General features: G+C 49.6%; 1 protein-coding gene across 1 annotated transcript in view; it reads left to right on the plus strand.

The window, feature by feature from the left end:
• The window catches only part of utp20 (UTP20 small subunit processome component), a 40,272-nt gene that overhangs the window by 7,694 nt on the left and 7,679 nt on the right, over positions 1 to 24,899 (plus strand). The window contains exons 13-45 of the mRNA XM_075471288.1: positions 1,115 to 1,203; positions 4,051 to 4,156; positions 4,240 to 4,390; positions 5,706 to 5,768; positions 5,844 to 6,011; positions 6,878 to 6,954; positions 7,101 to 7,180; positions 7,272 to 7,530; positions 8,405 to 8,584; positions 8,658 to 8,748; positions 8,840 to 8,925; positions 10,747 to 10,872; positions 11,264 to 11,430; positions 12,110 to 12,318; positions 12,402 to 12,545; positions 12,641 to 12,720; positions 14,264 to 14,499; positions 14,607 to 14,751; positions 15,573 to 15,660; positions 15,745 to 15,888; positions 16,804 to 16,857; positions 16,944 to 17,096; positions 18,407 to 18,556; positions 18,648 to 18,788; positions 18,870 to 19,007; positions 19,926 to 20,065; positions 20,146 to 20,228; positions 21,298 to 21,599; positions 21,709 to 21,848; positions 23,107 to 23,263; positions 23,352 to 23,450; positions 23,539 to 23,706; positions 23,902 to 24,068. Of these exons, the coding sequence (XP_075327403.1) occupies positions 1,115 to 1,203; positions 4,051 to 4,156; positions 4,240 to 4,390; positions 5,706 to 5,768; positions 5,844 to 6,011; positions 6,878 to 6,954; positions 7,101 to 7,180; positions 7,272 to 7,530; positions 8,405 to 8,584; positions 8,658 to 8,748; positions 8,840 to 8,925; positions 10,747 to 10,872; positions 11,264 to 11,430; positions 12,110 to 12,318; positions 12,402 to 12,545; positions 12,641 to 12,720; positions 14,264 to 14,499; positions 14,607 to 14,751; positions 15,573 to 15,660; positions 15,745 to 15,888; positions 16,804 to 16,857; positions 16,944 to 17,096; positions 18,407 to 18,556; positions 18,648 to 18,788; positions 18,870 to 19,007; positions 19,926 to 20,065; positions 20,146 to 20,228; positions 21,298 to 21,599; positions 21,709 to 21,848; positions 23,107 to 23,263; positions 23,352 to 23,450; positions 23,539 to 23,706; positions 23,902 to 24,068 (4,581 nt within the window). The remainder of the gene's footprint in view (positions 1 to 1,114; positions 1,204 to 4,050; positions 4,157 to 4,239; positions 4,391 to 5,705; positions 5,769 to 5,843; positions 6,012 to 6,877; positions 6,955 to 7,100; positions 7,181 to 7,271; positions 7,531 to 8,404; positions 8,585 to 8,657; positions 8,749 to 8,839; positions 8,926 to 10,746; positions 10,873 to 11,263; positions 11,431 to 12,109; positions 12,319 to 12,401; positions 12,546 to 12,640; positions 12,721 to 14,263; positions 14,500 to 14,606; positions 14,752 to 15,572; positions 15,661 to 15,744; positions 15,889 to 16,803; positions 16,858 to 16,943; positions 17,097 to 18,406; positions 18,557 to 18,647; positions 18,789 to 18,869; positions 19,008 to 19,925; positions 20,066 to 20,145; positions 20,229 to 21,297; positions 21,600 to 21,708; positions 21,849 to 23,106; positions 23,264 to 23,351; positions 23,451 to 23,538; positions 23,707 to 23,901; positions 24,069 to 24,899) is intronic.

A 24,899-nucleotide genomic window follows, 5' to 3' on the forward strand; every position in this document is an offset into this window, starting at 1 on the left:
CCTCGTTTTGGTGTTGATGAAGGTAGTCCGGCTAGTTGGCTGGGGTTTAAAAAATAAAGCGTTTTGCTTCTCAGAACAATATGCGTTCAACAGAGTAATACATTTGCATCACAAAATGGTTCTCCAGGAAAAAGTCAGACCTTTCCTTTCTTTCCTTTTGTTTCCTTTCCTTTCTTTCCTTTTGTTTTGTTTCCTTTCCTTGTCTTTCCTTTTGTTTCCTTTCCTTTTTGTTTTGTTTAATTTCCTTTTGTTTCCTTTCCTTGTCTTTCCTTTTGTTTTGTTTCCTCTCCTTGTCTTTCCTTTTGTTTTGTTTCCTTTCCTTGTCTTTCCTTTTGTTTTGTTTCCTTTCCTTTTGTTTCCTTTTGTTTCCTTTCCTTTTTGTTTTGTTTAAGTTCCTTTCCTTTTGTTTCATTTCCTTTCCTTTTGTTTCCTTTTTTTTCCCTTTCCTTTTTGTTTCCTTTCCTTGTCTTTCCTTTTGTTTTGTTTCCTCTCCTTGTCTTTCCTTTTCTTTCTCTTTATGTGCTGTGCAGACCGAAGTGCAGAGCGAGCAGTCCCTTGCTTCCGAGCAGCAAACAGCGTAACAGGCGCGGCTGTCGGCAGGCGGCAGCAGGCAGTGATACGAAGGGAGAGAAAATAGGGCCAAGAGATTGTGAGGTCTGGCTTTTTCCTGGAGAACCATTTTGTGATGCAAATGTATTACTCTGTTGAACGCATATTGTTCTGAGAAGCAAAACGCTTTATTTTTTAAACCCCAGCCAACTAGCCGGACTACCTTCATCAACACCAAAACGAGGCTGGAACTCTGCTCACAGGACGCAGCAGGGGGTAAGAAGATGTTCAGAAATGATGCTGCTGATATGGGATGTTACACAGCTTCATGTCAGAAGAGGCGAACTGTCCCTTTAAGGAGGCGAACTGTCCCTTTAATGAGGCGAACTGTCCCTTTAAAGAGGCGAACTGTCCCTTTAATGAGGCGAACTGTCCCTTTAATGAGGCGAACTGTCCCTTTAAAGAGGCGAACTGTCCCTTTAACACTGAGGCGGTGTGAAGGATTCAGCTGTTTAACTCCAGTGTGTGAAACGCTGCCTCCTCTAAGTGTTTCTCCTCCTCTCAGGCCGCTGTCCTCAGCCAGCGTCGTTCCTGCTGTGGCGGCTTTCTTAAGCCATCTGCTGTGTGAGATGGAGGCTGAAAGAATGGGGAAAGGTTTGTGAAAAACGCAAAACAAACACGCATTGTTCTTCTTTAACTGAGTTTGGGATGTTTTTAAGCAGGAATCTGTGCGTATGCACCAGCGATAAGGTCCAAACGCTGTCAGGGCTCGTTATTATTTCACCGACTTTCTCATAAAATCTGCCAACGCGGCACCTTCCCATGCCACTGTGCATCCTTCTTTTGTCCACAAACTGTACGACATCATGTCCACGAACAATGATCAGAAGAGACAAAGTGTGTGAGATCAGGTCGGCCTCGTTCTCCAGGAAAAAGTCAGACCTTTCATTTCCTTTTCCTTTCTTTCCGTCTCCTTTTGTTTAGTTTCGTTTCCTTCTCTTTCCTTTTCTTTCCTTTTGTTTTGTTTCCTTTCCTTTTGTTTAGTTTCGTTTCCTTTTGTTTAGTTTTGTTTCCTTTGACATCATGTCCTCGAACAATGATCAGAAGAGAGAAAGTTTGTGAGATCAGGTCGGCCTAAAAGTCTGCTGCGATATAAAGGAAAGCACCGAACAAACGGCTCAGTTTCGTGCTACTTTTCATGCTCTTATTCATGTTGGAGCGTTTTACCACCTCTGGTTCTCTGGAGACTAACTCTGTCCCCCTGTTGTCCCCCTGCTGTCCCCCTGCTGTCCCCCTGTTGTCCCCCTGTTGTCCCCCTGTTGTCCCCCTGTTGTCCCCCTGTTGTCCCCCTGCTGTCCCCCTGTTGTCCCCCTGCTGTCCCCTTGTTGTCCCCCTGCTGTCCCCCTGCTGTCCCCCTGTTGTCCCCTTGCTGTCCCCCTGTTGTCCCCCTGCTGTCCCCTTGTTGTCCCCCTGCTGTCCCCCTGCTGTCCCCCTGTTGTCCCCCTGTTGTCCCCCTGCTGTCCCCTTGTTGTCCCCCTGCTGTCCCCTTGTTGTCCCCCTGCTGTCCCCCTGCTGTCCCCTTGTTGTCCCCCTGTTGTCCCCCTGCTGTCCCCTTGTTGTCCCCCTGCTGTCCCCTTGTTGTCCCCCTGTTGTCCCCCTGTTGTCCCCCTGCTGTCCCCTTGTTGTCCCCCTGCTGTCCCCCTGCTGTCCCCCTGCTGTCCCCCTGCTGTCCCCTTGTTGTCCCCCTGCTGTCCCCTTGTTGTCCCCCTGCTGTCCCCTTGATGTCCCCCTGCTGTCCCCCTGTTGTCCCCTTGTTGTCCCCCTGTTGTCCCCCTGTTGTCCCCTTGCTGTCCCCCTGTTGTCCCCCTGCTGTCCCCCTGTTGTCCCCCTGCTGTCCCCCTGTTGTCCCCCTGTTGTCCCCTTGTTGTCCCCCTGCTGTCCCCTTGTTGTCCCCCTGCTGTCCCCCTGTTGTCCCCCTGCTGTCCCCCTGCTGTCCCCCTGTTGTCCCCCTGTTGTCCCCCTGCTGTCCCCTTGTTGTCCCCCTGTTGTCCCCCTGCTGTCCCCTTGTTGTCCCCCTGCTGTCCCCCTGTTGTCCCCCTGCTGTCCCCCTGTTGTCCCCTTGTTGTCCCCCTGCTGTCCCCTTGTTGTCCCCTTGTTGTCCCCTTGTTGTCCCCCTGCTGTCCCCCTGTTGTCCCCCTGTTGTCCCCCTGCTGTTCCCCTGTTGTCCCCCTGTTGTTCCCCTGCTGTCCCCCTGTTGTCCCCCTGCTGTCCCCCTGTTGTCCCCCTGCTGTCCCCCTGTTGTCCCCCTGTTGTTCCCCTGTTGTCCCCTTGCTGTCCCCCTGTTGTCCCCCTGTTGTTCCCCTGTTGTCCCCCTGCTGTCCCCCTGTTGTCCCCCTGCTGTCCCCCTGTTGTCCCCCTGCTGTTCCCCTGTTGTCCCCCTGTTGTTCCCCTGTTGTCCCCCTGCTGTCCCCCTGTTGTCCCCCTGCTGTCCCCCTGTTGTTCCCCTGTTGTCCCCTTGCTGTCCCCCTGTTGTCCCCCTGTTGTTCCCCTGTTGTCCCCCTGCTGTCCCCCTGTTGTCCCCCTGCTGTCCCCCTGTTGTCCCCCTGCTGTCCCCCTGTTGTCCCCCTGCTGTCCCCCTGTTGTTCCCCTGCTGTCCCCCTGTTGTCCCCCTGTTGTCCCCTTGCTGTCCCCCTGTTGTCCCCTTGCTGTCCCCCTGTTGTCCCCCTGTTGTCCCCCTGCTGTCCCCCTGTTGTCCCCCTGCTGTCCCCCTGCTGTCCCCCCTGCTGTCCCCCTGTTGTCCCCTTGTTGTTCCCCTGTTGTCCCCCTGCTGTCCCCCTGTTGTCCCCCTGCTGTCCCCCTGTTGTCCCCCTGCTGTCCCCCTGTTGTCCCCCTGCTGTCCCCTTGTTGTTCCCCTGCTGTCCCCCTGTTGTCCCCCTGTTGTCCCCTTGCTGTCCCCCTGTTGTCCCCTTGCTGTCCCCCTGTTGTCCCCCTGCTGTCCCCCTGTTGTCCCCCTGCTGTCCCCCTGCTGTCCCCCTGTTGTCCCCCTGTTGTCCCCCTGCTGTCCCCTTGTTGTCCCCCTGTTGTCCCCTTGTTGTCCCCCTGCTGTCCCCCTGTTGTCCCCCTGCTGTCCCCCTGTTGTCCCCTTGTTGTCCCCCTGCTGTCCCCTTGTTGTCCCCTTGTTGTCCCCCTGCTGTCCCCCTGCTGTCCCCCTGTTGTCCCCCTGTTGTCCCCCTGCTGTTCCCCTGTTGTCCCCCTGCTGTCCCCCTGCTGTCCCCCTGCTGTCCCCCTGTTGTCCCCCTGCTGTCCCCCTGTTGTCCCCCTGCTGTCCCCTTGTTGTTCCCCTGCTGTCCCCCTGCTGTCCCCCTGTTGTCCCCTTGCTGTCCCCCTGTTGTCCCCTTGCTGTCCCCCTGTTGTCCCCCTGTTGTCCCCCTGCTGTCCCCCTGCTGTCCCCCTGTTGTCCCCCTGCTGTCCCCCTGTTGTCCCCCTGCTGTCCCCCCTCAGCTGCCCTGTTTGCAGCCCGGCAGGCTCTCAGCTGCCTCCTCTCTCTGGACAGCTCTGCCCAGCTGCTCTCGCTGGTCCCGCTGGATAAGGTCATCGTAATCCTTCGGTGAGCATCCTGCGTGTTGTCGTCCGCCCGCCGTTTCCTCGCTGCTTCTTCCTGAAGGTTTTAACCCGCCAGCGTCTTCACAGGAAGTTTCCCACCGACCTGTCGGCCCTGCTGCTGGGGGACCTGTACTACACCCGGCTGTCGCTCAGCGGCGTCTCGGGCCACCTGTCCCACGCCGCCCTGCTGGAGCTCTACCACATCCTGCACCCCAACCTCTCCTCCAACATCTCAAAGGTCGGCGTCCCGCGGGGTGGAGCCCAGCCTCTTTTTACAGGGTGGCCGGCCGCGGGTCCTTAAAAAGTCTTAAAGGAGAATTCCGGCCATTTTACAAACATATCCCATCTGTTGGAGACCCAGGAAGTTTCCAAAGGGAAAACCGCGAGAAATTTTCATGCCCGCTGCGCAAAGTTGTCCAATTGTGCTGATTTCCATGAAAGCGGGCTCTATCGGGCAAGCGTTTAACCTTTCCTGAGGCTCTTAACGTGTATCAAAATACTTTTTACCGAATTGGCCGTGGTGTCAGTAGCAATACAATTCAACCCAGCGGCTAACCATACCGTTAGCTAGCACAGACATGATACATTTGGACATGAATAACGGGCGAAGGTGTGCTCCTTCCAGCAGTCATGTGACACGTCATGACATCACGGCAAAAATGGGTGAGTCAGGAAACGAATGGAAACGAGTCAGCTGTTCGATAGGAAACTAACAAACATGGCAATGTGTAGTTCGGTTCCCGAGGGTCGATTGTGCGCACGCCTGTGGAACACGGAAGCTGAGAGAGGTAGGTGCGCTGTTTTTGAAATCTCAAAATGTATCATGTCTGTGCTAGCTAACGGTATGGTTAGCCCCTGGGTTGAATTGTATTGCTACTGACACCCCGGCCAATTCGGTAAAAAGTATTTTGATACACGTTAAGAGCCTCAGGAAAGGTTAAACGCTTGCCCGATAGAGCCCGCTTTCATGGAAATCAGCGCAATCGGACAACTTTGCGCAGCGGGCATGAAAATTTCTCGCGTTTTTACCTTTGGCAAACTTCCCTGGGTCTCCAACAGATGGGATATGTTTGTAAAATGGCCGGAATTCTCCTTTAAAAAGTCGTAAATCAATTTTCCTGAAAATAAGACCTTAAAAAGTATTAAATTGTCTTAAATTCAGTTTGCATGGGTCTTAAATATTTGTGTATTTTTCTTTTTGCTCTAAAGGAACAGTATTTTTTTTTTTAAATATATTTACCTGATTTTATAAGCATTTGTTCAAGGGACTTAAATGTTCTGAAAATATTGTAATAAATTTAATTTAGGACAGTGATGACATTTTTATGATCTTTTCGCATGACACACATTTAGCCGATGTTCTTAAACTCAACCGTCATTTTACCGTTTTACTGTCAGCGTGTTTACTTGGTATTTCCATCGTACGTTTGGTCTTAAATTTCATTCAGAAGTGGTATTAAAAGGTCTTAAATTTAACTTGTTTATACCTGTATACACCCTGTTTTACTCGGGTTTCTTCTTCTTCATGATTTAAATAAATGTTTCCTGTTCAGATCCGCCTGCTGACTTTGAGGATCTTCTCTCAGTTTGAGGCGGAGCTCCCCCCGCAGGCTGAGGTACGACTCATTGTAGGAGTGATGCAAACGGTTCTTATTCTGAACGTATTTGTGAGGTCTGCCTCTTCCTTTCAGGGTGAGGAGGGCGCGGAGGCGCAGGCCGTGTTCGCCGTCTGCCTGCAGGCGGAGCTGGTGCCGGCGTCGGTGCAGGACTACAGAGAGAAGCTGCTCCACCTCCGGAAGCTGAGACACGACCTGGTGCAGCGCAGCCTGCCGCAGGGGCCCCCCGGGGCCTTCCAGCAGGTACAGGCTCCTGGAGCCAGACTCTGAGGCCGCTTATTAGGCGCATTCCCACCGTAGGAACCTTCGGCAGTTCCTAGAACCTTCTCAGGAACTGGGCCGTTTTTTCCCGCATTCGCACATACAGAAACTAGGGACCACGGCCCTCGGGAACTAGGGACCGTGGCCCTCGGGAACTAGGGACCACGGCCCTCGGGAACTAGGGACCACGGCCCTCGGGAACTAGGGACCACGGCCCTCGGGAACTAGGGACCACGGCCCTCGGGAACTAGGGACCGCGGCCCTCGGTAACTAGGGACCAGGGCCCTCGGGAACTAGGGACCAGGGCCCTCGGGAACTAGGGACCACGGCCCTCGGGAACTAGGGACCACGGCCCTCGGGAACCAGGGACCGCGGCCCTCGGGAACTAGGGACCGCGGCCCTCGGGAACCAGGGACCGCGGCCCTCGGGAACTAGGGACCACGGCCCTCGGGAACTAGGGACCAGGACCCTCGGGAACTAGGGACCGCGGCCCTCGGGAACCAGGGACCGCGGCCCTCGGGAACTAGGGACCGCGGCCCTCGGGAACTAGGGACCAGGACCCTCGGGAACTAGGGACCGCGGCCCTCGGGAACTAGGGACCACGGCCCTCGGGAACTAGGGACCACGGCCCTCGGGAACTAGGGACCACGGCCCTCCATGATTAATATCACCATCATGCAGACCATGAACACGGTGGCCTCCCCGCTCTCCATGTTAGCTTCTTGGTGGTGTTTTCTTCTTCTCTCCTCACTTTTACCGGGTTTTGTTTTGTTCTGTTTTGTTGCTGAATGTGGCGCTAAAGGAACTCTGGTCCCCTGCAGTGACGCTGCCTCCCTGTTTCCCCTCAGGTGCCGCTGCGCTACCTCATCGCCATGCTGTTCGTCAACTTCAGGCCGCTGTGGGACGCCGTTATTGAACTTCTTGTGTGAGTGTCGAAGGAACCGGCCTGCAGATTTAATTTACTTTTTTATCATTTGTTCCCTTTTATGTAAGATGAACATTTCCACAGCTCTTAGACACACTAAGGGGCCATTTTTAGTACATTTAGCACTAATTAGCTTCTCTGAACAGGAGCCATGCCAGAGGGATGGATAATAAGGACTTCTGGAGGGTTTACCACGAACATCTGGAGATGGTGGCGGAGCTGGCCGGTGAGGGGGGGGGGGGCTTCCTGGCTGCAGGGCGGCGGTGCTGCGTGAGTTTAGCTTAAAGTAAACGGATTGTGTGTGCGTGTCGTTGTAGAAAAGGAGCTGCGAGAGGATGATGAAGATGAGAGTGATGAGGAGGAGGCGGGCCTGCAGGGCGAGCCGGGCTGCGACGTCATCGAAAGCGGCGACGTCGGGGTGCTGTTCTTAGAGCAGCTGAAGTTGACCTCTGACCCCAGCGAGAGGACTGACTTCCCCAACTTCCGCAGCCTTCTGTGGCGAACCATGACGCAGGTGCCCGAGAGGGTGGAGCCCCGCAGCCGGGAGCTGAGCCCGCTGCTGCTCCGCTTCATCAGGTCGGTGCCGGCCGGGCTCAGCCTGAAGTTTTTCTGGAAATTCAGCAATTGTGTCAACGCCTACTAAATGATTGATTTCTCAGCCTCTGTAGCAGATAGAAACAAAATTCAAAAAGTATTTGAGAGCTTACACCTGTGGCTTTCTTTGGAAATTGAGTTTATTTACATACACCTTCACGAAAATAGAAAATGTAAAAAGTAAAGTGCAGGAACAGCACAATTTTCAATAATAAAACAGTAATAAAATCAAATAAAATTTAATTTTATATTTAAATTATTTATTTATCTATTTATTTTATTGCCAGTAATCTCTTCGTACTGGCAGCACAAGGAGCCCATACACATTCCAATAAACGTTTCCATCTCCGGCACAGTTGCGTGTGACCACCTTGCCATCTTTGCTCGAGCTGGAGTCTGAAGTACCTGCTCACTGTATCTGTTCGTCTCAGAAACGAGATGCGCCCAAAGCTCCTCAGTAAAAATATGATTAAATGCCTGCAACGGTGTGGCATCTGCAGGTAAACCGACTTTCACCCCTGGTGTGCGGTTGAAATCTCTCCGTCGATTACGGTGGTAATTGTCAGTCTTCCACTCACATTCAAACCCTTCAAAATCATCCTCAAACATATGTGCTCGCCATAAATCTCCATCATTTGGGTCGGCACGTTCTTCAGCATCAAAGCCAAGAAACTCCTCACAATCGCTACTACCTGAAAAAGACGTGTACGCTTTCCCGGCCTTAAAGGTAGAATAACGCAACAGCGCCCCCGGCTTTAAAGGTGGAAATGTGGCAATGCTTTCCCGGCCTAAATGGGTTTAAATAGCGTTTCCCAAAGGTTCGCACGAGTATCACAAGCTGATGTTTTCATGGCAGGAACGAGTTCTTCCCCGCCGACCTGCTGGTGGCGCCGACTCAGGACCTGAGGAAGAGAGGCGATGCTGCCGGAGAAGAGTCGGGGATGGAGGTGGAGGAGGAGAAAGAAGAAGAAGAGGAGGAGGAGGAGGAAGGAAGCAAACAGCAGAGGAAGGCGCCTCCGAGGAGAGCTGCTGCCAAGTAAGCACCTGTTGAGCTCATCTGAAAGCAGAACTGATAATAAATAAATCTAATGTGACGCTTCCTCTCTCAGACAGCTCATGGCCCATCTGAAGCTGTTCGCCAAGTTCACCAACCCTCGGGCTCTCTACCTGGAGAGCAGCCTCAGTGAGCTCTATCACCAGGTAGCTCCGCCGTCTTTAAACGAACCAACGAACCGTCATCGGTGCTTTAAAAAGCAGATTTCTCTCACATCTCCTGCTCTCTTTGTTTCAGTTGCTCTGCCATCAGGACCAGCAGATTCAGAGAGTGGCGCTGGAGTGTGTGCTCACGTACAAGGACCCCAACATCGCACCGTACAAGTAAGAATGCTATGCTACGCTAAACTACGCTAAGCTAAGCTGGCCTGGAGACCAGTGGTGACCCCCAGGAAATGATTGTCAGGTAGTTGGACTCAGCTGGATGTTAGCTAGGAAGCTAACAGCTGCTGTTCTATATGAATAATAGTCATATATCATATTCAAATCTAGGCTAAAAACCTACATATTTAGGATTTTAATACCCAGTAGCATGATGACACTTTTATCTTATTCGATTTTGTTTTCACTGTTCTTTTACTGTTTTTATTTGTTTTTACCTCTTCTTCTCTTTATTTATTACCTGCTGTAAAGCACTTTGGTTACACCGTAAGGATCGTCTGTAAAGGGCTGTAGAAATAAAATACATTTACATTTATAATCGACAATAAACGACCACGATGCTGAAATCCAACAATAAGATGATGACCAGCCCACCGCCGCTGTGATTTCCCCCCCCCCCCCCCCCCCCCCCCCGAGGACAAAAGGATGATGCAGGATGATGCTGGCGGTTGGCAACAGGTTGCTCATTAGTTGACAGACAAGTTGCTCAGGGCCTCTGTGGCGACTCGCTTCCCACCAGAAGGTCACAAAGACTCACTCGGTGCAGCCGGTTTTTGACCGAGTGACGTCCAGAAACTAGAGACTGTGGCTTCAACCCTCCTCAGAGGTGGAGAGTAAAAAAATAAACTGCTCTCCTGCCTCAGAGGGGTCATTGTGAGCTCCTTCGTTCTCTCGTGGCCCTCATCGTCGGCCCTCTACGGTTACAGATGCAGGAATGCTGAAGCCGTCCCACACTGCGGCCTCTATCTGCTGTTATTAAGATATTCACTTACTGCACATGGAGGACTGGCTCCGGGGAAATGTGGCCTTACGGATTCTTCTATGTGTAGCGCTTTGTTCTGAGCCGTGTTGCCACGGTGACCGTCTTTCGGCCTCTGATCGATACGTTTCTGCCCTTTTAATCTACATGGAAATCCCGTTTAATCTGCTTTTAATGCGAGACACTACAGGTGAATAGGGTAATACTTTAAAATAATAGATATCACCATGAAACTTCCTCAGTTGATTACTTATACAAGTATGAAAAAAAAATGTATTACAAGTTTTAGAAATTTGTATGTTTAATTATGCAAATGAGGCATTATCTCATTAAATATGCGCACATTTGCATATATTTCCGGAAGATAGATCTGAACATATGATAAAGCCAGGTGCAAAATTCTTTTTTCATTTTGTTTACACACAAAATGAAAAGAAAATTACAGAGGGATTTCAGGATATCTGCTTTCATTTCCTAGGAAATCAAAATATACTGCCCATAGCCTAAAAAAACAGCAATTTTTGCCATATTTTTTATTATAATGTCACATAAATCAGGCCAGGAATGATTTATCAACAAATCATTCTATAAATATCTTCAGAATACTGCTAAGTGTATAACTGGAAAGTTTGGTGTTAGTAGGTGCTCCATAGGCTGAGATATTGATACTGGAAAAATACAAAAAACTGATTTTGAGAAAACGGCATTTAAAGATTTAAATAGGGGAATTCATTTTGGTAAATTTGGGCGAAACGTACTGCCGCGATTAAACAAAATGTGATGAAATAAACATTTTAATTTATGTTTTGAAATAACACATATTGAAGGAGTAGACTGGCCCAAAATCTAAAAATTGACCACTGCATGAAATCGCTGTTTTTGCCCGCCGTGTCTCGCCTTAAAGATGCAAAAAAGAAACTGAACTGCTTCAGGCTTCAGAGGCTGTTCTGCTCGTTGTCTCATCCTGTGTGTGCACGTGTGTGCACGTGTGTGCATGTGTGCAGGGAGAATCTGGAGAGGCTGCTGGATGACAAACACTTCAAAGAGGAGATCGTCCATTTCAACATTTCCGAGGAGACGGAAGTGGTGGACTCGTCCCACAGAGGCGGACTGATACCGGTGCTGATGAGGTACAGAAGCAGACCAGAACCCAACAGTTCTGGGAACTCCCTGCAGGAGCTTCTCTGAGAATAACCCACTTACTGTGACAGTTCAGAACAGGTCGTGTTTACAGGCTCCATCCAGGCTTTTTTTTTATTCTTTGCCCCATAAATCTGTGTAATTTTGGGGGTTTTCTTGTCCTGTGAAGCTAAAGCCAGCAGTCAGGTTGTGGTTCATCTGGACTCTTATCCTCTGTGCTTAGTGGGACCAGCTGAATTATTTAAAAGGTTGTTATTTTGTAAATTCTTTGACATTATGGCCCCTCTAAGTATTCATAGAGCAGGTAATTTAGATATTTCAGAAAAAAAGAACGCTGGTAAAAGCCTGTCAACAACCTTTTGTTTGCTGTGTGTGAAACAGGATCCTGTTTGGCCGTCTGCGCAGCAAAGCTGGCAGCAAGTTCCAGGGAAAGGCGAGCGCCGCCACCCGCTCCTCCATCATCTTGCGTTTCCTGGCCGGTTGCCAGGCCGACGAGCTGGGAATGTTCATCGACCTTCTTCTGGAGCCCGTCTGCCATCACGGCCAAGGTGGGACGCCTCTGTGGTAGAAACTGACCTCCCGAACGTAGAAAGGGCCCAAAGCTGTGCACGGGAATCCTTATTTACAGCACCCGCCGTCATGTTTGGGACAGAGTTCCATCTCTCTGTCTGAGCCCAGAAACATGATCCCAAACATTTCTCAGAGCTGAAACATGGCCGAGCCGGTCGGCTGATTCACATCACGCTGAGCCGGCCTTCTGTGGGCTGAAGGAGAGACTTAAAGAGACAAACTGAGAGCTAAAGATGGCTGCTGTAATCACTCTGTCCCAAACAGTATGGAGGGGGTATTTATAATAATAATAATACATTTATTTATATAGCACCTTTCATACACAAAATGTAGCTCAAAGTGCTTTACAAATAAGATCAATATACAAAGTAAATAAAGTAAAACAACCACAAGAACAACAAAATAGAGCACAATAGAACATGTTACTCGGAGGAAACGGACACAAACCAAAGACAAAGCACTAAAAATAGAAAAATGAATTTACCAATAAAATAGAGAAACAACAAATGCAATATACAAATAGTAATAATAATAATAATAAAATCCATAAAACTAGTAGAAGGCGAGGGTGTATAGATGTGTTTTTAGCTGCTTTGCCCTGATGTTCTGATAAAGTGAGATGTGTTCCACTCAGAATGTCTCGTCCCGTGTCCTCAGGCTCGTGCCTGGCTGCGGTGCAGCGGGCGGCGGCGGAGACGGACCTGGCGGCGGTGCTGCCGCTGGGCCGCCAGCACAGCCTGCTGAACATCATCACCGTGGTGATGCAGAAACTGGGCCACCTGATCCAGGTGCACCTGCCCAAGCTGCTGCAGATCCTGCTGTGCGTCACCGCCTCCGTGTCCACCATCCTGGACCGCAGGGAGCAGGTGAGCCGTCTTTTTTTTACCCGTCTTCTCCTGTCCTGCTGTTCCGTGCACGTTTAAAGACTTTTTCACGTGCACTGTGGCAGCTGCGAGCCGGGTGCATCAGTCCCCTGAAGAACCTGAGGAGGCTCGGCATCCTGAGGATCCAGGACTTCTTTGACGGCTTTGACTCGTACGGCTTCAGCCCGGAGGAGCTGGACGCCGTGTTTGAGGCGGTGGTCTGGCCTCAGGTGCGTGTGCTGCGGCCAGCTGTTACATTTCATCCTGTTTCCAGTTTCCTCACCCGAACAGATGCGCTTTACTGATTTATTTATCTCCCGGGCAGGTGTGCCGCCTCCCCACGGAGAGCCCGTACTCCCCCACCCCCCTGCTGAAACTCGTCCATGTGTGGTGTAAGAACAGCAGGTCAGTGTCGCCTGTCCAGCTGTTTCCCAGCTGTTCCAAATGTTTCCCAGCTGTCTCAGCTGTTCCCAAGCTGTTCCTAATGTTTCCCAGCTGTCTCAGCTGTTTCCCAGCTGTTCCAGATGTTTCCCAGCTGTTTCCCAACTGTTTCAGATGGTTCCCAGCTGTTCCCCAGCTGTTCCCTAGCTGTTCTAAATGTTTCCCAGCTGTCTCAGCTGTTTCCCAGCTGTTCCAGATGGTTCCCAGCTGTTCCCCAGCTGTTCCCCAGCTGTTCTAAATGTTTCCCAGCTGTCTCAGCTGTTTCCCAGCTGTTCCCCAGCTGTTCCAAATGTTTCCCAGCTGTCTCAGCTGTTCCCCAGCTGTTTCCCAGCTGTTCCAGATGTTTCCCAGCTGTTCCAGATGTTTCCCAGCTGTTTCCCTGCTGTTTCAGATGGTTCCCAGCTGTTTCCCAGCTGTTCCCCAGCTGTTCCAAATGTTTCCCAGCTGTCTCAGCTGTTTCCCAGCTGTTCCCCAGCTGTTCCAAATGTTTCCCAGCTGTCTCAGCTGTTCCCCAGCTGTTTCCCAGCTGTTCCAGATGTTTCCCAGCTGTTCCAGATGTTTCCCAGCTGTTCCAGATGTTTCCCAGCTGTTTCAGATGTTTCCCAGCTGTTCCAAATGTTTCCCAGCTGTCTCAGCTGTTCCCAAGCTGTTCCTAATGTTTCCCAGCTGTCTCAGCTGTTTCCCAGCTGTTCCAGATGTTTCCCAGCTGTTTCCCAACTGTTTCAGATGGTTCCCAGCTGTTCCCCAGCTGTTCCCTAGCTGTTCTAAATGTTTCCCAGCTGTCTCAGCTGTTTCCCAGCTGTTCCAGATGGTTCCCAGCTGTTCCCCAGCTGTTCCCCAGCTGTTCTAAATGTTTCCCAGCTGTCTCAGCTGTTTCCCAGCTGTTCCCCAGCTGTTCCAAATGTTTCCCAGCTGTCTCAGCTGTTCCCCAGCTGTTTCCCAGCTGTTCCAGATGTTTCCCAGCTGTTCCAGATGTTTCCCAGCTGTTTCCCTGCTGTTTCAGATGGTTCCCAGCTGTTTCCCAGCTGTTCCCCAGCTGTTCCAAATGTTTCCCAGCTGTCTCAGCTGTTTCCCAGCTGTTCCCCAGCTGTTCCAAATGTTTCCCAGCTGTCTCAGCTGTTCCCCAGCTGTTTCCCAGCTGTTCCAGATGTTTCCCAGCTGTTCCAGCTGTTTCCCAGCTGTTCCAGATGTTTCCCAGCTGTTTCAGATGTTTCCCAGCTGTTCCAAATGTTTCCCAGCTGTCTCAGCTGTTTCCCAGCTGTTCCAGATGTTTCCCAGCTGTTCCAGATGTTTCCCAGCTGTTTCAGATGTTTCCCAGCTGTTCCAAATGTTTCCCAGCTGTCTCAGCTGTTTCCCAGCTGTTCCAGATGTTTCCCAGCTGTTTCAGATGTTCCCCAGATGTTCCAGATATTCCAGCTGTTTCCCAGCTGTTTCAGATGTTTCCCAGCTGTTCCAGATGTTTCCCAGACGTGGCGGTCTCACCCTTTTGTCGTGTCTCCCCCCTCAGGTACTTCCCCCTCCTCGCCAAGCAGAAACCGGACCACCCGGAGTGCTGCGTCCTCCTGAACGTCTTCGCTCTCCTCTCGGCCAAGAACGCCTCCCCGGCGACCGTCGCCGTGGTGATGGACATCGCCGAGACTCTCGCCACGACGGAGGACTTTGCGGCCTCCGAGGCGGAGCCCGAGCTCAGCGTGCGCGGCTGCGTGTCGGCACAGCCCGAGCAGGGCGCCGCCACCCCTGAAGGTTTGACCTTTGACCTTTGACCTTTGACCTCTGGTGCCCGCCGTGGCGTCCCCTCTGACGCCGGCTCGGGGCTCACTGATGGATCGCTTTGTTGTTTCTGCCTCCAGAGTCGCTGACCCGGGGCTCCAGGCTGCTGCTCCCTCACATCTGCACCCTGCTGCGCTACCTCAGCGGCATCGTGCGCAACACGGAGCGACTCAAGAAGAAGAAGTTCAGGGCGCAGGTGGCCAGAGAGCTCAACATCCTCTCCAAGTGAGTCCCCTTCATAGATGTGTTCCGTCTGAGTTTAGAACGTCCGCACAAGTCGGCCATCTTACCACAGGGTGAGATGTCCGGGAGACAGTCAAACCTGAGGTAACCATGGTTACGCTAAGTGATCTGCTCCGACGCCATTACTCTGATTTTACACTATTTTACATACTGAAAGACCCTGTGCCATATTTTATTTATTCGGGCATCTGTGCAATAATTCCCGTCACTACTGTGCAATATCTTTTCTATTTATGGTCAGACTATGTGCATACAATGTGTAATTAACACAAGTGTAGTGCATTATGGGCAATAACTCAACCATAGTGCTATAACTTATTTTATTTAACTCTTTACTTTGTATATCTTATATAGTCTATATTATTTTTTACACTTTTTTTTTTAGATAATTCTATATTAATGATATATTATATGAATTATTCTATATTATACTGTATTTTAGATTTATAGAGATCCTATGTGTGTGTTTGGAGCTACTGGGGACTTGAATTTCCCTGAGGGAGTCATCCCAAGGGATAAATAAACGTGAAATATTTACGTTTTTATTTTAAAAAATAAATATGGACTTCGTCTGTAGTGTGATAATTAGCTTACTACTTTGATGTTTATAATAACCTAAACGTTCGAGAATTAAGCAAGTTATGTCTCGAATGTTTCACCATCAACACAATGTTGTCGGCGAGAGAGCTGCCTGTGGTAAGATGGCGGCCATCTGCGGACCCTACGGTCCCCTTACCCTCCCACCGAGGACCCCCTCCCCAGCAGAAACGCCAGCTGACCGTGTCCTCTGATCCTTCCGTTAGGGTCAGCCGCTTTGTGAGCGACGAGGAGCAGAGCTCCGTGCTCATCGGGCTGCTGCTGCCGTACCTGCAGAAAGGCAGCAACCCTCAGGTGAGCCCCGCCGCCGCCACCACACGCTGCTGAGCGCTTCAACACGAGGTCAGACTGGGATCAGACTTTGCCTTTTTGTTTCAGGAAACGGAGATGGACATCCTGGCCACCGTACAGAACCTGCTGCGGCGGTGCCTGCAGCCCGCCGCCTTCCTGCGGCCGCTCAGCAAACTCTTCTCCGTCATTCACCACAGGCTGCCCAGGCAGGCCCTCACCTCCGTCTTCCAGGTGCAGCTGGTGTTTAAATGGGTGGAGCGAGTCCGTAACACCACGGATCACTCACCAGCAATAATAATAATAATAACGTTTCAGCTTCAAGGTTAAATATATCAGTAGGGCTGGGAGAGTTAACTCGTTATTATCGCGATAAATATTTTATCGCGCATTAACGCAGGTTTTATTATATTAAAAGTCTGCTGAATGCATCACATTCACACAGTTACAGCAAACACCACGAAGCATGGAGTGATAAGATAAAGATAAACTAGCAGGTAACGTCACCGCTACAGGTGTGAAGCTAACGGAGCTAACCGGCGCTACTTCCTGTTTTACTTGTTTCAACATAAAAGCACGCATTTCAAAATACTTTTTTTTTTAAAAACTCCTGCATTTACAGCCAAGTTGAATTGTCTTCTCAGCGTAGTAGTTCCAGTCTAAAATATCACTTAAAGGCAAAACACACAACTGATAGCAGCAAGTCATTCAAGGAAACAGACAGTGGAGCGAGGCTTCTACATAAAAACTACAGAAAGATGCTGATGTTAAAAGTGTGTTTGCACAACAAATGTTATGGCACTTTCATTCATATGGCAGCACATTTAAAATAAAGCTAAATGCTAAAAGCTATACGCTACTTTTGGATTCATTTTGGGATTCTGCGTACAAATGAGATTAATCGTGATTAATCAGGGAAAGATTTTAAGATTTTAATTGTTGCCCAGCCCTAATCAGGACATAATAAATTAAATCATCTGGACCACACCAGGCTCGAGAAATTAGGGAAACTTTTGTCATTATTTGAGGAAACAAAAACTAATTAAACTGGATTTCTTATTTCTTTTTATTTGTCCTGATATTCAAACCTTCATTTCTGTGCTTTAACCAAACAGAATAATTATTAATATCCTTGTTTTTTCTGCTCAGACGCTGTCTGATCTGGAGCCTTCTCTCACATACATCACTGACTTAGCAACAAAGGTGAGTTCCTCTCGTCCTGTTCACATCCAGAGTTGCTTCTGAGGTAAAATACTTTCTGTTGAACTTTTATCCGTTTCTGTCTCCAGCTCAACGCCTTCGACAGTCGCCACCTGGATGAGATCTACTTCGACGTGCGCCTGACGGCTTTCCAGGACGCCACCAGGAGGGTCAAAGACATGCAGACTCTGGACCTGGACTACATCAGCTGCATCATATACAACTGCTTCCACACCTATGAGGTCAGTGGGTCTGTGCAGCTACCCGCTACCAGCTGCAGGTTTCAGGGTTTCCTTCCCATCCTCTCTGCTTTGCTTTTTCCTTTTTTTGCTTCTTTGTGCTGAGGTTTTTCTCCTCTCCCTCAATGTGTTATTTCCTTTCTCATTCTACCCTTATCTTATTAACGCTTCACTAAGAGGAAAACTTAGTTATATTCAAATGGTTTATTAAGACCTATTATCACTGTATAAACCTTAATATTTCCTCTCAGATGAAAGTTTTTTACCCAAGTCCCCTTTAATTTAATTTATGGACCATTGAACGGCTTTTTAAATGCTTATCCATGTTTATCATTCATTATATCAACCGTTCTGTTATTAGTTATATTTTTAAATGCCTCCTCTTAGAGGAAAGTTTATCCATGTTTGTTAGCTTTTGTTAGTTTACTCAAATTACCTGTTATAGTTATACTAATCTTACTGTTAGCTAAATTTACTTTTGCTCTGTTATAGTTATACCAATCTTACTGTTAGCTAAATTTACTTTTGCTCTGTTATAGTTATACCAATCCTACTGTTAGCTAAATTTACTTTTGCTCTGTTATAGTTATACCAATCCTACTGTTAGCTAAATTTACTTTTGCTCTGTTATAGTTATACCAATCCTACTGTTAGCTAAATTTACTTTTGCTCTGTTATAGTTATACCAATCCTACTATTAGCTAAATTTACTTTTGCTCTGTTATAGTTATACCAATCTTACTGTTAGCTAAATTTACTTTTGCCCTGTTATAGTTATACCAATTCTACTGTTAGCTAAATTTACTTTTGCTCTGTTATAGTTATACCAATCTTACTGTTAGCTAAATTTACTTTTGCTCTGTTATAGTTATACCAATCCTACTATTAGCTAAATTTACTTTTGCCCTGTTATAGTTATACCAATCTTACTGTTAGCTAAATTTACTTTTGCTCTGTTATAGTTATACCAATCCTACTATTAGCTAAATTTACTTTTGCTCTGTTATAGTTATACCAATCTTACTGTTAGCTAAATTTACTTTTGCTCTGTTATAGTTATACCAATCTTACTGTTAGCTAAATTTACTTTTGCTCTGTTATAGTTATACCAATCTTACTGTTAGCTAAATTTACTTTTGCTCTGTTATAGTTATACCAATCCTACTGTTAGCTAAATTGACCTGATTGATGTTTTTATTCATCTGTATTTCTGTGTTGTATTTTTTCAGTATGTCTTTATGTAAAGCACATTGAGTTGCCTGTGGTATGAAATGCGCTATATAAATAAAGATTGATTGATTCCTTTGATGCAGATCGGGGACATGTCGCTGGCAGACAACGCCACCATGTGTCTGTCGGCCGTGATCGGCCAGATCGCGGTGGCCGGAGAGCAGATCTATAAGGATGTGATCCAGCACACCATCCTGGACGCCGTCCACAAGGGGCTCCGCAGCAAGACGGAGGTCCAGCAGCACATCATGTTTACTGATTAAAACTGAAAGCTCTGATGTGAAGTTAGTGGGTTCTGAATGTTGTCCTCTTGCTGGTTTGCAGAGCGTGCAGCACGACTACACCACCGTCCTCGCCTGCCTGGTGAAAACCTTCCCCGCCAAGAAGGAGTTCAGAGATCTGGTGCAGCTCACCGACTACAACGACCCCGAGTCGGACTTCTTCGAGCACATGAAGCACATCCAGGTATGAGACGCTCCGCCTCCTCCCGCCGCCGCCTCCGTCCTTATGCAGCCGCTAACGGACACGTGCGCTGTGTGTGTGCAGATCCACCGCCGGGGGCGCGCCCTGAGGAAGCTGGCCAAGCAGCTGAGCGAGGGGACGGTGGCGATGACGCCCCGCTCCCTTCAGAATTACATCATGCCGTACGCCATGACCGCCCTGCTGGACGAGAAGATGCTCAAGGTGGGACGCGCTGTCGCTTCCGAGTAGGGATGGGAATGGAAAACCGGTTCTTGTTGAGAACCAGTTCGCAGTGTTTCAATTCCTTGGAATCGTTTGGCGATTTTGCAAACGATTCCCTTATCGATTCCAGTGGGCGCGAATGACGTCACCACGCAGCGTTGCGTGGCGAGTCCAGCGCAGCCAGCAGCCAACAGTAAACATGGCGCCCAAGCGGTACAAACGCTCGAAAGTTTGGTTCCACATCCCTAAAAAAGACGACAACAGGGCAACTTGCAAAGTGAATATTTCACCAAAGGGAGGAAATACTACCAACATGCAATAACTATGAATGAATGATTAACGTCGGTGAATCTGAACCCAGCAGCGTTAGCAACGTTAGCAACGTTAGCATGTCCTTGGCTAACACTGCAGGTAACAAACAAACACTGCCTATCATGTTAGCACCATTTGCCTGATTGTAAAAGCTGCTGTTAGTAACGGTTAAGGTTAAATGAATGCCTTCTCAGGCATTACATTTAGATGAAATCATGAGAGACAGAGCCTGACTGGCTCAGAGCCAGAGGCTGGTGGTACTACCCCCAGTTCACCTCTACCTCCAGCTTCTCCTTTCACCAGAGCAGGAAGAGTTAAATTACCCAGGCCAGGATAGACCAATGTGGACCTCACCGTTGTTGGGTTTGTGAGGTCATGACTCGTGTTACTTCTAAACTAAACAAAGTTGATGCTGATCGACCGGTTTGTTGTCCTTTTTCTCCAAATGAGAATCGATAAGGGAACCGACAAAGAACCGAATCGTTAAGCAGAATCGAAAATGGAATTGGAATCATAAAAATCTTATAAATTCCCATCCCTACTTCCGAGCGCAGGCAGCGTTTTGTTTTTGTGTGTTTGACCCTTTGACCTTCTGCCGCTCCGCAGCACGAGAACATGACGTCGGCGTCGGTGGAGGTGGTGGGAGCGGTGTGCCGCAGGCTCACCTGGTCCAAGTACCTGTACCACCTGAAGCACTGCATCCACATCCTGCAGACGGGGCAGGCGGAGCAGAAGCTGGCTGTCAGGTTGGCTTTTCACGGCTTCCTTTTAAAGCCTGACGCTTCCACAGACTGTTCTTTCCTAACTCTTTCCTCCCTTTCTCCAGTTTGCTCATCACCGTGCTGGAGGCGTTCCATTTCGACCATCAGACCCTCAGCAGAGAAATTGAAGCTGCCAAAGCCAGAGAAGGTGTCCACTCGCTGTTCGTCAATTCTTTCATTTGTTTTTAGGGCTGGGCGCGTTAACTTGTTAATTATTTAAAAGAGATAAATATTTTATCGTGCATTAGCGCAGGTTTTATTATTTATTTTATTATTGAAAAGTCCGTTGCTCACCGGCTTTTATTTTGTAAAAGTCTGTTGCTCACAGGCTTTTATTTTGTAAAGTCTGTTGCTCACAGGCTTTTATTTTGTAAAAGTCTGTTGCTCACAGGCTTTTATTTTGTAAAAATCTGCTGCTCACAGGCTTTTATTTTGTAAAGGTCTGTTGCTCACAGGCTTTTATTTTGTAAAAGTCTGTTGCTCACAGGCTTTTATTTTGTAAAGTCTGTTGCTCACAGGCTTTTATTTTGTAAAAGTCTGTTGCTCACAGGCTTTTATTTTGTAAAAGTCTGTTGCTCACAGGCTTTTATTTTGTAAAAATCTGTTGCTCACAGGCTTTTATTTTGTAATAGTCTGTCGCTCACAGGCTTTTATTTTGTAAAAGTCTGTTGCTCACAGGCTTTTATTTTGTAAAAGTCTGCTGCTGTGGAACAGGAAAAGAAAGTAATCGGCGGATCCACCAAACATGGAGAAGGGTACGGAACTTTTACTCGGCCATTTTCATTTTAAAGTTCTTCCAGACGGCGGAGTGGACAGAACCAAAGTCATCTGTAAACTCTGCCAAGTTGAATTGTCTTCTCAGCGTAGTAGTTCCAGTCTAAAATATCACTTAAAGGCAAAACACACAACTGATAGCAGCAAGTCATTCAAGGAAACAGACAGTGGAGCGAGGCTTCTACATAAAAACTACAGAAAGATGCTGATGTTAAAAGTGTGTTTGCCCAACAAATGTTATGGCACTTTCATTCATATGGCAGCACATTTAAAATAAAGCTAAATGCTAAAGGCTATACGCTATTTTTGGATTCTGCGTACAAATGTGTTTAATCGTGATTAATCAGGGAAATCATGTGATTAATTAGATTAAACATTTTAATCGTTGCCCAGCCCTGGTTATTTCAGATTATTTGTACTTAAAAACTAAATCCTTTGACCAGCTGTGAGCGTCGCAGTCGAAGCGGAAGAAGAAGATGAAGCCGCAGCCGACGAATCGGACGCCAGCGACGATGACGCGATGGAGATCGATGGTAGGGCTGCTTCCGCTGCTGTCTCCATGGAGACGGACGCCACAGACGCGGCGGCCACTAAAACCAAAGCGCAGCAGGCGACTCCTAAATTAGCGGCCGTGGCGAGCGGGCTGCCGCAGAGCAGAGAGGAGCTGGAGTCCCTGATCAGTGCGATCCATCAGACCGTGAACAACAGCGTGCTGCCACGCCTGCACAAGTGTCTCACTGCAAAGGTACGCACATGCACGCACACGTGCACGCACACGTGCACGCACACGTGCACGCACACGTGCACGCACACGGTGCTGTTGGCGGTGCTGAAACCTGTGCCGCTTCCTTCAGGTGAAGCGTGACGAGGAGCACAAGGCGGTGAAGTCGAAGGACGTGAAGGATGAGGAGGTGGCGAGGATCCCGATAGCCTTCGCCATGGTCAAACTGATGCAGACTCTGCCCCCACACATCATGGAAGGCAACCTGCCCGGGTACGCACCGGCCGTGCCTTCAGAGAGGGAGTACCAAAACACCGGAACGTACCGAAACAGACCGAATCGGACCCAGAGTTAGCCAGATACACATTAAGAACTCTTGTAGAAGTCATCTGTATATGTAATATCCAATGATTATAACACCAAACTGTTTTTTACTATTGTGGTATTGCTGATGTGTTTTTGATATTTGTATGGATGTTTTCCAGTAATTAATAGTAATTGGTCATGAATGTTGAAAAGGTAGCCTAAGCTTTTATTTTAGTAAAAGTTACCTAAACCAAGGTAACGTTTTGAACAACTTTTCATATTTTATGGAATCATTTGGTGTTATAACCATTGGATATTACATATACAGATGACTTCTACAAGAGTTCTTAATGTGTATCTGGCTAAATCTGGGTCCGTTCCGGACCGTTTTGGTACGTTCCGATGTTAAATCTGGGTCCGTTTTTGTCCGATTCGTTCCGTTCCGGACCGTTTTGGTACGTTCCGGTGTTAAATCTGGGTCCGTTTTTGTCCGATTCGTTCCGTTCCGGACCGTTTTGGTACGTTCCGGTGTTAAATCTGGGTCCGTTTTTGTCCGATTCGTTCCGTTCTTGTCCGTTTTGGTTCGTTTTGGTACGTTCCGGTGTTAAATCTGGGTCCGTTTTTGTCCGATTCGTTCCGTTCCTGTCCGTTCCGTTTTGGTACGTTCCGGTGGTAAATCTGGGTCCGTTTTTGTCCGTTCCGGTCCGTTTTGGTACGTTCCGGTCCGTTTTGGTACGTTCCGGTGTTAAATCTGGGTCCGTTTTTGTCCGATTTGTTCCGTTCCTGTCCGTTCCGGACCGTTCCTGTCCGTTTTGGTACGTTCCGGTGTTAAATCTGGGTCCGTTTTTGTCCGATTTGTTCCGTTCCTGTCCGTTCCGGACCGTTCCTGTCCGTTTTGGTACGTTCCGGTGGTAAATCTGGGTCCGTTTTTGTCCGTTCCGGTCCGTTTTGGTACGTTCCGGTCCGTTTTGGTACGTTCCGGTGTTAAATCTGGGTCCGTTTTTGTCCGATTTGTTCCGTTCCTGTCCGTTCCGGACCGTTCCTGTCCGTTTTGGTACGTTCCGGTGTTAAATCTGGGTCCGTTTTTGTCCAATTCGTTCCGTTCTTGTCCGTTCCGGTCCGTTTTGGTACATTCCGGTGTTTAGGTACTCCCATCAGAGACGGGGGTGTTCCCCGGGGTTTGGGCGGGTCGGTTAATAATAATATGCGTGCTCCTCTGATCCAGGATCCTGATCAAGGTGTGCGTGGTGCTGAGGAACCGCTTCCAGGAGATCCGCGACGTCGCCAGAGGAACTCTGGTGAAGATCATCGAGACTCTGGGCTGCCGGTTTCTGCAGTATCTGCTCAAAGAGATGCAGGGCGTCCTGCTCAAAGGCTACCAGGTAGGAGCGCGCACCAGCATGCAAACTGCCCCAGAGATGCTGTCGCAGGAGGAGACGAGCCAGATGTGTGTGTGTTTCCTCCACCCAGGTGCACGTGCTGACGTTCACGGTGTTCCAGCTGCTGACGGCGCTCAGCCCCACCCTCAGCAGCGGGGACCTGGACCCCTGCATGAGCATGCTCATCGATGTAAGAACACCTGAGCTCATTTAAAACTGGGAAAGATCCCCTTTATGCAGACTTCTTCGTCATCTTATCCCTCCTTCTCCTCGATCAGATCTTCAACAACGAGCTGTTCGGGGCGGTGGCCGAGGAGAAGGAGGTGAAGGGAATCGTCTCCAAGCTGATGGAGGCGCGGCACAGCAAGAGCATGGACTCCTACGAGCTGCTGGCACGATTCTGCAGCAAGGAGAGCATCACCAAGCTCATCCTGCCGCTGAAGGAGGTGAGGAGGGGCGTGGCCAAACCTTAAATGTCAGGGCTGCATGACCAGATATTACCCAGCATGCCTCTGAATAACAGTGTGTAAATAATGAGCTTTAAACAGTAAGACTGAAACAGAACATCTCCTTTAAAGCCGTTTGTTAAAAGGAAAGATTCACTTCATGAATCTGATATTTTCTGTTTTTCTTCCCACCAGATCCTGGAGACCTCCTCCAGCCTGAAGGTGTGTAACCGGGTGGCGGCCGTGCTGCGGCGCCTCATCCTGGGTCTGCTCGTCAACAGCGGCATGACCTCCAAAGACATCTTGCTGCTGAGCCACGGGCTGGTCAGCCAGAGCCTGCCGCTGCTCACCAAGAGAGACCGGTACACTTCCACACCGATTCCAGTCTCGGCCAGCTGCCTCCAGGCCAGCTGCCTCCAGGCCAGCTGCCTCCAGGCCTGCTGCCTCCAGGCCAGCTGCCTCCAGGCCAGCTGCCTCCAGGCCAGCTGCCTCAAGGCCAGCTGCCTCAAGGCCAGCTGCCTCCAGGCCTGCTGCCTCCAGGCCAGCTGCCTCCAGGCCAGCTGCCTCCAGGCCAGCTGCCTCCAGGCCAGCTGCCTCCAGGCCAGCTGCCTCAAGGCCAGCTGCCTCTAGGTCTGCTGCCTCTAGGCCAGCTGCCTCTAGGTCTGCTGCCTCTAGGCCAGCTGCCTCTAGGTCTGCTGCCTCTAGGCCAGCTGCCTCCAGGCCAGCTGCCTCAAGGCCAGCTGCCTCTAGGCCAGCTGCCTCCAGGCCAGCTGCCTCCAGGCCAGCTGCCTCCAGGCCAGCTGCCTCAAGGCCAGCTGCCTCCAGGCCAGCTGCCTCTAGGCCAGCTGCCTCTAGGCCAGCTGCCTCTAGGTCAGCTGCCTCTAGGCCTGCTGCCTCTAGGCCAGCTGCCTCTAGGCCTGCTGCCTCTAGGTCTGCTGCCTCTAGGTCAGCTGCCTCTAGGCCAGCTGCCTCTAGGCCTGCTGCCTCTTGGTCAGCTGCCTCAAGGCCTGCTGCCTCTAGGCCAGCTGCCTCTAGGTCAGCTGCCTCTAGGCCTGCTGCCTCTAGGCCTGCTGCCTCTAGGCCTGCTGCCTCTAGGCCAGCTGCCTCTAGGCCAGCTGCCTCTAGGCCTGCTGCCTCTTGGTCAGCTGCCTCTAGGCCTGCTGCCTCTAGGCCAGCTGCCTCTAGGCCAGCTG

The sequence above is a fragment of the Odontesthes bonariensis genome, chromosome 8 (assembly GCF_027942865.1).
Source record: "Odontesthes bonariensis isolate fOdoBon6 chromosome 8, fOdoBon6.hap1, whole genome shotgun sequence".
In the NCBI taxonomy this organism is placed as follows: Eukaryota; Metazoa; Chordata; class Actinopteri; order Atheriniformes; family Atherinopsidae; genus Odontesthes; species Odontesthes bonariensis.